This window comes from Amia ocellicauda, chromosome 5, assembly GCF_036373705.1.
Source record: "Amia ocellicauda isolate fAmiCal2 chromosome 5, fAmiCal2.hap1, whole genome shotgun sequence".
NCBI classification, from domain to species: Eukaryota; Metazoa; Chordata; class Actinopteri; order Amiiformes; family Amiidae; genus Amia; species Amia ocellicauda.
This window is the reverse complement of record NC_089854.1, coordinates 28,554,944-28,568,747: the sequence shown is the minus strand read 5'-3', so window position 1 is coordinate 28,568,747 and position 13,804 is coordinate 28,554,944. Positions and strand designations below refer to the sequence as shown.

Sequence of the window (13,804 nt, the reverse complement as noted above, 5' to 3'; positions counted from 1 at the left end):
TTAGGTTGTGACACTAATTTGTAAAAATTGTAGAAGCTAGAGTGAGCTAATATATATATATATATATATATGAGTGAGTCACCGCTTATTATTATTACTAGGCAGATGCTGGCTTCTCATAATATTTAAAGAAAAACATATTAGTCTTAAGTTATTTGTTTGAATTCAGACTTTACAGGCTTGCTTCCTGACTCTTTATGTTTCCCCGTTCCCTTTAGGTATGACAGAAACAAGTTGTCACTGAAGGAGATTAACAACGTGCAGTATGTGTCTTGCATGAATCCCACTGCTGGTAGCTTCACCATCAATCCGAGACTGCAGGTATCTCCAGACTTTCTAAATTTATTCTGGTGATTTATAACCGAGCTTCTGGGAGCAATGCAGGCATGCTTAGAAAAAAACAAAACACAATAAAAATAAAAGGGAAAAAAATAGGAATGTTATTACTGCAGTCAAACCTACTGAGAGCTCTTTGCAACTCATCAAAAGGTAATTTCATCTCTAAATAAGGCACCTGACGTGGTTGTGTGCGACTTCAAAATAGGCTGGAAATGATGATGATACAGAAGGGCCAAAGCAAAAATAAATAAAATAACCAACTCCAGCTGCCATCCCCAAAGCAAGGTGTCTGATTTATAAGCGTTTTGGGAGGTGATCGAGATGAGCTTATGCAGTCTTTACATTTCAGATGTTTTGACAAAAACCTATTTATGACTAAGAGTAATAACTTAAAACCTAAAGCCTGACTAAAACTGACTATTACAAAGTCTTACTAAACTGAAACATTACTAGGTGTTTTGACTTGTTTTTGATGGTTGGGTGGTTGGCTTTTCTGTTTGCTTTTAATGTTCTTCAAAAATGCAGCTTAGGGGGAACAGTCTTCCTGGGCTGATGACGTACACAACCCATCAAAAAAGGCAGTAATTACCAATAGCTTCACTAGAGCAAATAACATGATGGCTTGTGTATGTCATAACAACAATAGACTGTACAGGAATATGACAGTTTCCGTTAGTATTTCAGAAAGTAATACAATTACATATTTATCAAGTGTTGTTTGGAGCTTCAGCAGCACAGTAATTCATCAGCACTGTTCACAGCTTCTGTCATTCACAGCACATTAGTGAATTAATTTATTTTTATTAAGTGCCTCTATGGAGTGCATAATAACTTAGTTAACATCAGAACATGATAACATAGGTGCTTTACTTCATGTTTCTGTAGAAACACAAACTCTAGCAGGCAAAGTTTCTCTTCTGTCTTTCATATTGCCATTTGTCTATGTTCACAGCGTCACTTTTGTGTGTTTGCGCTGTCTTTTCCTGGAGCGGACGCTTTGGCAACCATCTACAGCACAATACTCAGTCAACACCTCAAACTGGGGAACTTTGGAGCTCCTTTACAGAAGACCTCATCCCAACTCATTAACCTTGCGTTGGGACTGCATCAGAAAGTGTCCACTACGTTCCTTCCCACCGCCATCAAATTTCACTACATCTTCAACCTGAGAGACCTCTCCAACATCTTCCAGGTATACTCTGTTTAGTCTGTAATATTTAAGTGTATGTTTGTTTAGAAAGAGCTTTATTTAAAGTAATTTGTGTTCAGAAAGACCACTCAGATTTCACAACACAGTATAAGGAATCTATGCAAAATGCAAAACAATATTTGTCTTCCAATGGTGCGTTCTAAACTAAACACACACCAAGTAAGTAAGTTGAAAAAACAAATCGGTTTCTTTGCCAGCCCATATAGATTCAATTATATTTTCATGCATTGGGCTAATTTTGGAATTAGAGCCTCAATCTTTGTACCTTTTGAAATATTACATCAGGAGATGTCTTTATTCTGTGATTATAAATGACCATGTTGGCTTGAGTATGAATTAAAACAATTCAGCCACTTCTATTTGAAATTCATGAAATATAATTGATGTTTGATTTATAGCAGGGGCTGGGTGTATGAATTTCTGTGTAGTAAATGGAAAAAAATAATGGGTTGGTTCCTAAGGGGGTTAGTTAAATTTTAATAAATACAATGCATGAATATACTAATGCAACAATAAATCTAGTTGCCTGGGAGCCTCTGATGCTTTGGTTAGGACATCAATCAAATGGCCACATCTTTAGATTTGCAAGGCACCATTACTTGTCATTTCTCACATGGGCATGTATAAACATATTTAATGTTTCTTAGTATAAGAAAGATAATGATAAAGCATTGCAAAGGGGTTTATCTCACTTCATCATTTATTAAAACTGGGTAAAACAAAAATAAATAAATGTTTGCCTTGGATTTTCTTTTGTTTTTATTAGTTTTAGAAAAGCATGGAGATATGGCATACACAAAGTACTATATTGTATTGACTGAAAAACTTGTATAGATGTTTTGTGTTTGTGTGTGTATAACTGATCAAACATAGTTTGATGCATTTACACATTAAACATTTAAAATGGCTTACAACTCCTGAAGAAAAAAGAAAGAACAGAGTAGCCCTTTGACATGTCCAGTTATATTATTATATTATATTAGTATTATAATTTTGTATTATTATAATTATTATTGCAACTTTTATGCACTGAGAGATGCTTTCTTTATCTAGAGTGTTAAGGTAGCTGCCTAAAAGTTAAGGAAATATCACAAAAAGGAGAGGGCTTTTTAAACAAAAAAGTTTAACTTTTGATTTGTTTTTCATCACTAAAGTTGATAATATCAAACCACAGACCCAGCAAATATAAGCCCCTAATGCTGTTTGTTATTTTTCAGTTGTACAGTGCAGGCTTCAGTATATCAAGAGTCAGGCATGGTGGAGTTTTCTTTGAAGTGCTAGCTTCAGTAATGCTTTGTTGACTCTGCTTTAGATTTAACTACCTGAGGTATCTAGTACATGGAAAGCTTCCTTAAAGATATCAAAAAATGTATTCCATTTCATATTGTTTCTTGACAGTTTATGACATTGCTGTACTATATCAGGAAATTTTCAGTCTCTTTGCCTGAGAGGAATGGGCAAAACATTGTTTCATTCCAGGAACCAGTTTTCATCTTTTCAGTTTTCACCAGTTGTTTCATTTTTATATCCCTTTAAAAAGTCTCCCTAACTTTTATGGTTATAATGGCTATGTGGAAGCAAATATGCACACATTTCATTTACTGTTTTAAGTGTCATTGTTAAGTTTTTTTTATATGATATGAAATATGAATAATCTTTTTATCTTTCGGACGAAAAACAGCAATAAAAACGAATTGAAAATACTTCAAGATTGCCATTGAAATAATTGGGTTACTCATGGCGATGCCATTTGAATACAACCTTTATCTGAAATTATCTGGAAATAATAAAGACCTAAAATATTACAAAGGTAAATAGATTTGACAGACCAGGTACTGGAAACCTTCAAATAAAAAACTTATATTGTAAGAACATTGAAATTTAATAATAAAGATATAACTACTATTCCTACTACTACTACAATAACAACAACTATTACTACTAATAATACAGTGTGGTCATGATCAATCAAACTAATAGGGCACTATCTTAGCGTATGAGATTTTGAAACTTCGTATCTGTGCTGTATAGTCTATTATATATTATTTGAATGTGCAGTGGAGAATAATGCATAGCACAGTATCTATGATTACATTTATATTTGTCTTTAATATAAGCTGTTATTTTCAAAGCTGTTTCATGTATTCTCTGTGGTGATTGATCAGCATATTAGCTTTCATACAGACAAGAGGTTGACTGGTACAGTTGTTTAGCCCCAAGCATCGAAGTTCACAGTTTCCTTTTTGCCCTAGTGCTTTGTTGAATCATTTAAGATGGCACCCAGTGGATATAACTTGAGCCCTGATGTTTCTTTTTTAAATGATATTTTTTTTTGTACATGGTGATTAATTAAAACACATTCTCCTTTGCATTGAGCATTGCTATCATTGTCAGAATGGATGCTACCTGAAGGATGTTATGCATTTTTAGACGTGATCCTATTGAGAGAGAACTTCTTTGTAGTCACGATTTTGACTTGGTGGTACAAATAAAGACCATCTGCTGGATGTCATATTAAATGAATTTATTGAACACAGTAGAAAGTGTTTGCACTTCCGTTTTACTGTGTGGAACTGAAAAGGTTTTATTTAGTTTTTTTTGTGTTCTCGTTATATAGGGAATGTCTGAAAACTGCTAAGCTTTTTTCAAATTAAGGGGAAGCTGTTCTATTGAAGCTCTTTAGAGAATTATCATCTAGGTGTTCTGTTCTTATGCTGGGATGGTGTCATTTTTTGTTTGTTTTTAATAAAATAAAAAATAACCCACAAGAAACTATATTTTTGGATTGCAGCCACTAAAAGCAAATGTGGAGTTTTGGCATATGTTGTTGGCATCTCTCATAGGCTATGTATTTTGTTAAAGTTTTGAAGTGAGAATGATAGATCAAAGTCTTTTATGATGGTGGCATGTAGCAAAGTCTTTTTTTCATCATCAAACTTTGTAGTTTTTTACAGCACTGCAAATGAAGGTCATAATGATCTCCACAATGTAGGACACATTTTCCCAAGAGATGTCCTGCACATTTCACATGCATTATTATTGGATGTGAAAGTGAGGCCTTGTTACATACTTTGGTGTGACAGTAAGCTGGTAACTTTGCAGATGTTAATATGTTTGTCACTGTTTAAAATTAATATATTCTTTTAACCAAGCCATATGTTCCTATTTCATAACTGTGCCCTGAATTGTGTAGAAAGAAATCCAATAGGTATAGCTCCTTGTCTGAGTAAATCTAATTAGCTTTTTATTTTGGACTTCTGAAAAAAACAAAAAAACAGAACTGTGAAATATTAACCAGAGTAACTTTTTTATTTATTTATTTTATTTTGTACAGATGTAATAAGGAGCCAAATACAATTAATGCATGCACAAACATCTCAAACATTTTTGGCTTTGCTGCTGATTATATGATGCTATAGGCCCAAAACAGTCTGAGTGTAAACCAACCATGTTCCCAACATCCATAACATGTCCACAAAAAATAAACGCTTATATAACATATGTAGAACCTTTTTCTTTTTTGAAATTGGGTTTATTACCTCTTGGTTTAAGAAAGACCCATTTTAACTAGTGTACAAAATAGACAAAGGTGCCATACAAATATTGTAATTGAATTCAAACTCCCTGTGCTAGTCAGATAACTGAACCATAGGGGCTTTCTTCAACAACGTGGATTTGAAATGACTTTCTCTGTGAGAAATCAATCATTTCTTAACACGAGTATATACTGTGGTGCCAGGGCCTCTTGAATCTTGTTTGTGCCCTTACAAATGAGTTAGATGTTGTGCATAGCCCAACTCAATACTCCTGTTGTTTTCTATTTGTATTTATTTGTCAGGTTTTAGGTTTAATAATACATTGAGAACAGGATTTCCATCCAAGATAATTCCTTTTGCATCCATTTTGGAGCAATATGTTTGAGGATTTGCAGTCATTTTCATCCACTGTAGGCTTGTATAACCCCCCCGCCCAACACACATACATGCATATTTCTTGTTAATGCATAGGTTTTCTTTGAATATATCCTCTGTCCATTAATGTGCTGCAAAAAGATGGAACAGTTATTCTACAACATTGCAGAAGTCTTGTGTACACGGTTTACAGTGGGCACTTGCAGTATAACTGTCTCTGTGCTGGCTTCATTGTCGCAGGTGACAACAATTGACTACTATGTCTCTGTCTGTAATTGCCTTAAGATGTCAGTAATCTTCACTGAAGTGGCGTGGCATCACATGTAATTAAATGCTTTGCAGCAGATTCCAGTTGTGTGTTATAGTTGGGAGCAGAAGGCAAATGTTTGAACTAAAGTTAAGCATACCAGTTTCCTGTTATCAGAATGGTTTCGTACTCTCACCTTTTACAGTAATAGTAACTTAACCAACTAATATTATTATTAAGCTTCTATGGTAGTACCAAAACACAGAAATTAAAAAAAAACATAGTTGCGGTCTGTGTCCATGATCTGTGATTTGAGAAAAATTCATTAATTGTTCAGATAACCCCAAATATTAAATGTATTTGAGCAGTTTCAAAACACCTTTTTGCTATAGATGTTTAGCTCTGTAAGTGATATCAATACAATGCAAAATAAAAGAGAAAGTCATACTGCCTTTGGGCCATGGGAAGCATGCCCAGTGAAGTGGTCAGTATAACACAGCACAGCCCATATTGTAAACCTGTGCTATACCTAATTTGTTATCCCATAACATACAGAAATGTGTGACACTTGAATGGAGAAACTGTTGCAGTTTTAGGGGTGATATCTTTCAATTTGCAGCAGTCTGGGTTTACGTTTACTGTCAGTTTATTTTAAACCCTCTCTGCGCCACTGAATTGTTGTATCATGTTTTATTATACAAGAATATCACATTATCATAAATGCTGTAGATTCTTCAAAGCTAAATTGGGATTTATTACAAAACTCCTTTTGAATTAAAAATGATTGTATCCTTTGTTTTTTATCATGAAAAATATCCAGTTTCATTGGAGACCCATCCTGTTCAAAGATTCCTATTTAGCATAGATCATAGATAGCTGGGCTTATTTCTTTCAGAACCGTTTTTTCCATTCTTATTTTAAGTAACACTAAATCTCAGTGAATGAGTTTATTTTTGTCTTAATATGAGGTTTTGACTCAGCTTAGCTTTAAATGTGTGTATCTGTAATATGATTTACATACAGAAATTCCCAATGTTGGTTTGTATTCTTTCTTTTACAGATTTATTCCAGTGTGGCTCACATATGCCACATTATGCCTAAGATCTCTGACAAACGAGATCTAACTGGCACCATAAATTTGGCCATTTGGGATGCTGTGTATTTTATATATCAGTGGCACTTTTAATCCTTATCGTTCACGTCTCTAATCACAATTACTTGCACCATTTAACACTGGATTTTGAAGACAATTGTCACATGGCATTCAATATTGTGACTAATCGCCTTGCCCTTTAATATACTTGCAGTGACAGCTATGATTTGTATCAATGCTGGCACAATGAATGTGCAGCATCTGTTTTACCGCACATTTCCATTCCCCAAGAAAAATAAGAAATAACAGATATTATATGTGTAGCCATATCCATATCCCCCAGATTGGCGGTGGTTTGTGGTGTAGATGAAATGGAACTGACTCCTGCTATCTTAATTTCATGCTTGGCTACCATGTAATCATCCCAATGGGGCGATGACAGGTTTAAATCTCCCAGTGGAAAACTAACCGGAGATGAGCGGTGTGAGTGACCCCATTAATTCTTGGAGCCTGTTTTTTAAAAACGCGAGGTCGACATAGTTCATTCGGTAATGATGACCTGAAATGATAGGTTGTTGCAAGACACAATATTGTCATATTTTTGCTAATGATTTATAATCCCGAGAACTCAAACCCTTGGGATTTCATCGACAAATGTTCAGAAATGATAAGATGTAATTTCTAAGAGAAAAAACACAAAAAAGAAAAGGCAGTCCTCTCCTTCACAAACCTACACATACAAATAGTGATTATATATCTGTCTACTTATCTCTCTGTCTGTATATCCTATTTTCTGTCCGTCTCTCTCTTGTTTACTTTAGAGGAGCCATTTTTTATGTTAAGTAAATATACATAAATAAACTAATATTTTCAGAGATTTCTATATATTGCGCTGAATAGCAATTACAGGAAATCGTTCATTGTTTGCAGCAAAGAACTGTATAACGAGCACAGGTTTGTTGTAAGAATGAATCCCACAATAAAACATGACACTAACTGAGAAGATGTATTTTGCTATTATAATTAACATAATTATCTGCTGATGCGTCTAATCACGGTAGTCTCTTCAGCCATCCATCACACATTCCCTGCAGAGGGCCTATCTGCAGGCCTGTAATAACACCCCAAATTAATGATGCGCAGTAGGGGTTGTGTCCTTCACAACAGGGGGCCCTGTACTTTGACAATCTAGCTGACATCTAAGTGACATCTGGGCAACTTTTTGTATATACACTGACAGCTTGGCAAAAAAACAGATGATTGCCTGGCAGAGGAAGAAGCTGAGATTGTACTTGGGAGCTGCCCTTATGATTGCTGCATACCTACAGTGTCTGCTGCTGGAATATATTAAGGGATAAATTGCATACATTCATGAGACGCTGATAGACCCTAAACTACCTTCTTACTGTCTCAATGTTTTCCACTCCTGGTGTGTTTTTTTCCTCTTTTCTCATGCATTTTCCTTTGAATACTGTCCTTTTACCCTCTCTTTGATATTCTGTCGAGTTTTTTTTGGTCTTCTTTCTGTGGACTTTTTTTACTTTTATTTATTTATTTCTCTTGGAAATGAGAAATGGCTGAAATCAATTGTCCTTAGCTGGACATGCAGGGGAGTTGATGGCACACATTTCGGGGTGATTTTGCTTCATTTGTGTTTTTTTTCCCTCTCGAAAATATTTTACATACTAATGCTCCATCTCAACCTCTCAGATCCTTATACATAATTTATGCTTACTATACATACATCTGTGGAGTTTTGTAATTTGCAATTTTCATCCTTAGCTTGTGCATAGCAGCTGAAAGGTACAAGAATCCCGGCATCTTTGCTTCTCAATCTGAAAACATCAAACTGCAGACTTTTTCTGTGAAAATAAATGACTGTCTGGAAAGAAGCATGTCTGGTAGACAGATCTGTACTGTTGTTTCATGTGATATTTCTAAATCGACCTTATCAGACTGAGAATTGTTCTTTTTCTGAAGTAACACTGAATATACTTTTAAATATATCAAGGAAGGTATGTAATGAGCAGGATAACAAAGGCAAATGCTCAGTGATTATATAATTATTCATGTGAGGACAGGTGATGTAACGAATCTTAAACTTCTTGTTTTTAGGGCATTCTTTTCTCTACAAACGACTGTCTGAAAACTCACCAGGATCTTGTGAAAATGTACCTGCATGAGTCTAACCGGGTCTACAGAGATAAAATGGTTGATGATAAGGATTTTGGGATATTTGATAAGATCCAGACTGACATGGTGAAAAAGTTTTGTGAGGTAAGACTTTCTAAATTGCAGTGAAGATCTTTGCTAACTTTTTTTTTTTTTTCCAGTTGTTAGTCCACAAGTTTCTCCTCATGACTATGATTCCACTGACTAGGGTTGCCCAAGGAAGGAATGCTAATCAGAGGAGTTTGGATGACCTGTCAGGACTGGTCTGTCAGTGCTGCAAATTGGAAAACATTTTTTAAATGGTTTTCTTTCCAGTGCTTGGTGACTCCTCAGGTTTAGCAGAGATAGTTCACGCTAGAGTGAAAAAAATGTACACCATCTGTCCTAATGGGTCCTTTTGTACAACTTTCGACTGCTGTGGCTTCTGTTCCAAAAGTGTAGTTAAGCCTCCTACAATAATGTCATACACTTTAAGGAGTGGATGAAAAAATAAAATGGTGTGCATACAGAAGGGAATAGTTTGAACAAGTAACTGAAATAAAAGATTCTTAACATTTACATACAACAAATATATGAATAGTATTTGAGAATGCTATTCCTGATATACCTTTACTACTTTAGTGGGGAATCACATGTGGATTATACAGAAAACTAGCTCACTAAATACAAAGTGATTGAATTTGCCTGTGTGTTCACTGTTTTTGATTTGCTGTAGAATATGGAGGATGCCCTAGAGGAAATCAAAACGATGAATATGTACTGCCACTTTGCCACTGGAATCGGGGAGCCAAAGTACATGCCAGTGCAGTCGTGGGAAACCTTAAACAAGACGCTTCTGGAAGCAATGGATAATTATAATGAAGTAAACGCTGCAATGAACCTTGTCCTCTTCGAAGATGCCATGTCACATATGTAAGGAAAACATCTTAGGGCAAAAAGCAGGTTTTATAGCTTTAGAATTAATAATGCTACTTTTTTGTCACCATCTTGGTAGACAGTGAGACAAATGACACATGATTTGTGTGGGTTAGAGGTGGCTGGGAGAACCTTCGGTGTCTGAGTAACTGTAAGTCTGGGTTCCAGATTTGAATGTCCTGTCATAGTCAATTAAGGCTCCCTGGATCACAGTATGACATAATAATTGAAAAAAATTGCCATTGTGAGTTGAATACCTATAATGTCTTACATAGTTGCCCAGTTTCTAATCCCTCATAGTATTAATAAAAATGTGGGTCATGTTTTTTCTTTTTTAATGTAAGGGTTTGAACTTATTAATATTTTGCCAGTAGAATTGGGTATAAGAGTGCCTACAGGCGACTGATTTGACATAATCCTGAAGTGTTGAAAATGACTTTGTTCAAGATTAGACAGCTCGCTGTGGTTGAGTCAAGAGCACATTGTAAAATTACAGTTTGGTTTTGAAGGCCAACCAATGATCACACGAGCATTGAAACAGCAATCCCTTGGTTACTGGTAATTCCCTTACTTCCAATGGCCCCTCAGGGGTTACGGCACAGGGGGTATTTCATATATTAATGTGTGCATGTATGTAAAGTGGGGGTGTTTCATACAGTCGCAGGTTTCATTGTTTAAAGTCGTGACAGGTACCGAATCATTGATACGTGAAGACCCCTTCAGATATCTTGGCTCAAAACTCGCCATCAGATGAGTGAGTGAGTGAGTGAGTGAGGAAGCTGTTCAAGAAACCTGTAAGCATGTTAGAGTTACCAATAAGTAATCTGATTTTAAAAGTTTCTGCTTTATCTCTTCTCGCTCTCTTCCCCTTTTTAATCTTATCATGCTGCCAATGTAGCTGCCGCATCAACCGTATCCTGGAGTCTCCCAGAGGGAACGCTCTCCTGGTAGGAGTGGGCGGCAGTGGTAAACAGAGCCTGACGAGACTGGCAGCCTTTATAAGCTCCTTGGAGGTCTTTCAAATTACTTTAAAGAAGGGCTACGGCATTCCTGATCTTAAGGTAAGTCCGTGTCTAAGGTTTGATGGGATATTTTCTCTGCAGCCCCCTTCTCATTTAGTTTCTTAATATCCATGAGGCACTTAAACCTGCAAGGAATGTTATTTTTGGCAGTTTAGTTTCTCCAAAATTGGGTGAGTTTCCCCCCCCCCATTGAGCACTTTTAAATCTCTTCTATAAATGAAGCATATTAATTAACAAGGATTCTCACCAGCCTGTCGGCATAGGCATAGGCATAGGCATGTGGAATTAAGATAAATACAGGGTTCCAGTCACATTAGCACAGTGTAGCATTTTGCTCTACCCGTGATCATTGAATGGGCTGCATTTTTGCATCAACCAGCTTTCCATATAAACTGTTGGATTATGTAACAATCAAGACTTTTGATGTTTTTCCCCCCTTGACTTAGAGTGATTTAGCAGCGCAGTACATCAAAGCTGGAGTGAAGAACATCGGCACTGTGTTCCTCATGACTGACGCCCAAGTTTCAGACGAAAAATTCCTTGTTCTTGTTAATGACCTCCTGGCATCAGGTAATGTGCCCCAATGCCAATATTCGTTCCTGTCAATGTAAACTTTGAAATCTCCGGTCTCATTATCACCACTGTTTTTTAGCAAACTATTCATCCTATGATTTTTTCTTTTAATGCTGCATGAATTCAGATAAGCCTTTCACTCTGAAAAGATAACATTTTTTATAAAAGATAAATCAATTTTGTTGTCATTTAAAAGTTAATGGCATCTTGACATCTGCCTACTGTTACACGGACAAAACTTTGGAAACACCGTTTTAACCACTTTATAGTTTATTATATAATGATTTCAAGACAATAGAGCAAGAATATGGCAACAGGAACTTCAGATTTAAATGTGTATTCTTGTTTTACAAATATTTCTGCAATCTATTTTGAATAGAATACCTTCCTATAATAATAAATGTGAATATTATAATCCTGAAACTTTCCACCCCCATGTGGATAAGGCATTCTCATTGATCATCAATACCTGGGTAGTAAAAGATAATCAGTCCTGGTCTAATATGTGATTTTGAAATGTCTCCTTCCTACATTTCTGTGTTGCCAGGCAAAGCAGTTGTCATTGTGATTTTTAAAAACTCTGAAATTAAAACCCTAATGCTTAGGCTGTTTAAATTGTTGCCATGGAAGACCTAAGCACACAGTGTTTGCACAGTTATAAGGGAAATTGTGATAATGCTGAAGTCAATACTCCAGACTGAGTGAATTTGTCGTGACTGAGGGTTTTTTCATAATTTCTGCATAGTAGATGCATGCAGAGTTCACAAAGTGACTTGGCAGGCAGAGCCCCCATATTTTCCTACTGCAATTTATGTTGTGGAGCAGAGAGAATATGCAAACTATAAAAAAAAAACACGAGATAAGGTTTTAACTTTATGAGGTCTTGAGGTGTGACTGTGCTCTAGAGAAACACAGAGAGAAATAGGTTGATCTCCCCCTGGGTAATATCATTCCTGATTGCCAATGGATGTTAAAAGCTTTTCACCATTCCTGGAGAAAGCAAACTCAGCGGGGTGTGAAACAGAAGTGTTGTAAAAGCGAGTTATTGAATTACCAAAGAAAATAACCAAATTTTTAACTTGCGCAATCATAAGCTATATAGGATTTTATCTGTAGTGTTTCAAAGTCTTTTCGAAATGCCAGCTTCTAGACACATTACACTTTCTAAAGAAAATCAAGATAGATTGAACAGCCCGATTTGTATTTTCAGTACGTAGCATACCTATACTGGCCTAACCAAAATGCAGTAGATAAATACACTAGATTAGCAAAAAATCTGATCTTGGGTGTTTTTTATTACGGGTAATTTATCATGATCATATAAAGGTGTGATTCAAATGTCATCATAAAGAGTGTAATTACAAGTAAAAAAATAAATAAATCATGCTGAACTGTAAGGAAATCAGAAGTGAGTAAGTTCCCACTTGGAAATAAATTATTAAGGCTTTTTAAAATAAAGAAAAGTGTACCTCATACAAAGTTATATGTTCCAGAAATTATAATCACAATTTATCTGGTGGACATTAGACTTGAATGTCAAACTTTGATCTGGTACAGTATTCATAAGAACAATTACATAGACACTGTTAAGTTTGCACTACTCTCTCTCAGATATAAAGCAATATATATATATATATATATTTCACACAAACCTGCATATCAATTTAAACCAACAGTATATTTTTTTAATTTCAGATTCCTACCACTTATTATATGTTTCTACTTAAAATGTAAAACACAACACAATAATAAAATATGAACACTGCTTCTAAGCACTGAGTTTAAGGTTTAATTTCAGCCAAAATATTGTTTTTCTTTAAAGCACTGAATTTTCATGACATTCTCTGTGATCTGCAAGAAATGCACAGAATAATTTGAACAGCTTATCCGAATATAGGATTCTCATAAATACATACAGTAAAAACAGAAACAGTTAAATCACTTTTGAACTTACAGCTCTGATTGTGAATAGCACAATTTAATTGAATCAAAAGCATGTTGAATAATTCCATTAAACGTATATTCTTATATTCTGTAATATAAGTGTGGTTCATTCATTCTGGTGTGGTAATAAACCTTAATTCAGTACACAAGCCAAATAAAAGGCTCTGTGACGTAGGCGAGGAGTTGATGTTGATGGGAAATTTAACTCAGCCTAATGGGAAATTACTTGCTTATAGACTGTTGGCCTTGACATGTAGCACCACATTAATTTCAACTCTTAGATCTGATATTAATGCCTCTGTGGGACATGGTTTCATAATAGTTGACGTAAAAGGTTAATTATAACATATTGGAATAAAGGGCAATGCTGCATTAAGA

At 35.4% G+C, this 13,804-nt stretch overlaps 1 protein-coding gene across 1 annotated transcript in view; it reads left to right on the top strand.

The window, feature by feature from the left end:
- Positions 1-13,804, top strand: part of dnah9 (dynein, axonemal, heavy chain 9) — a 117,657-nt gene that overhangs the window by 45,419 nt on the left and 58,434 nt on the right. Inside the window, exons 41-46 of the mRNA XM_066704676.1 lie at positions 219-321; positions 1,292-1,531; positions 8,916-9,077; positions 9,688-9,884; positions 10,786-10,948; positions 11,356-11,479. Coding sequence (XP_066560773.1) covers positions 219-321; positions 1,292-1,531; positions 8,916-9,077; positions 9,688-9,884; positions 10,786-10,948; positions 11,356-11,479 — 989 coding nt within the window. The remainder of the gene's footprint in view (positions 1-218; positions 322-1,291; positions 1,532-8,915; positions 9,078-9,687; positions 9,885-10,785; positions 10,949-11,355; positions 11,480-13,804) is intronic.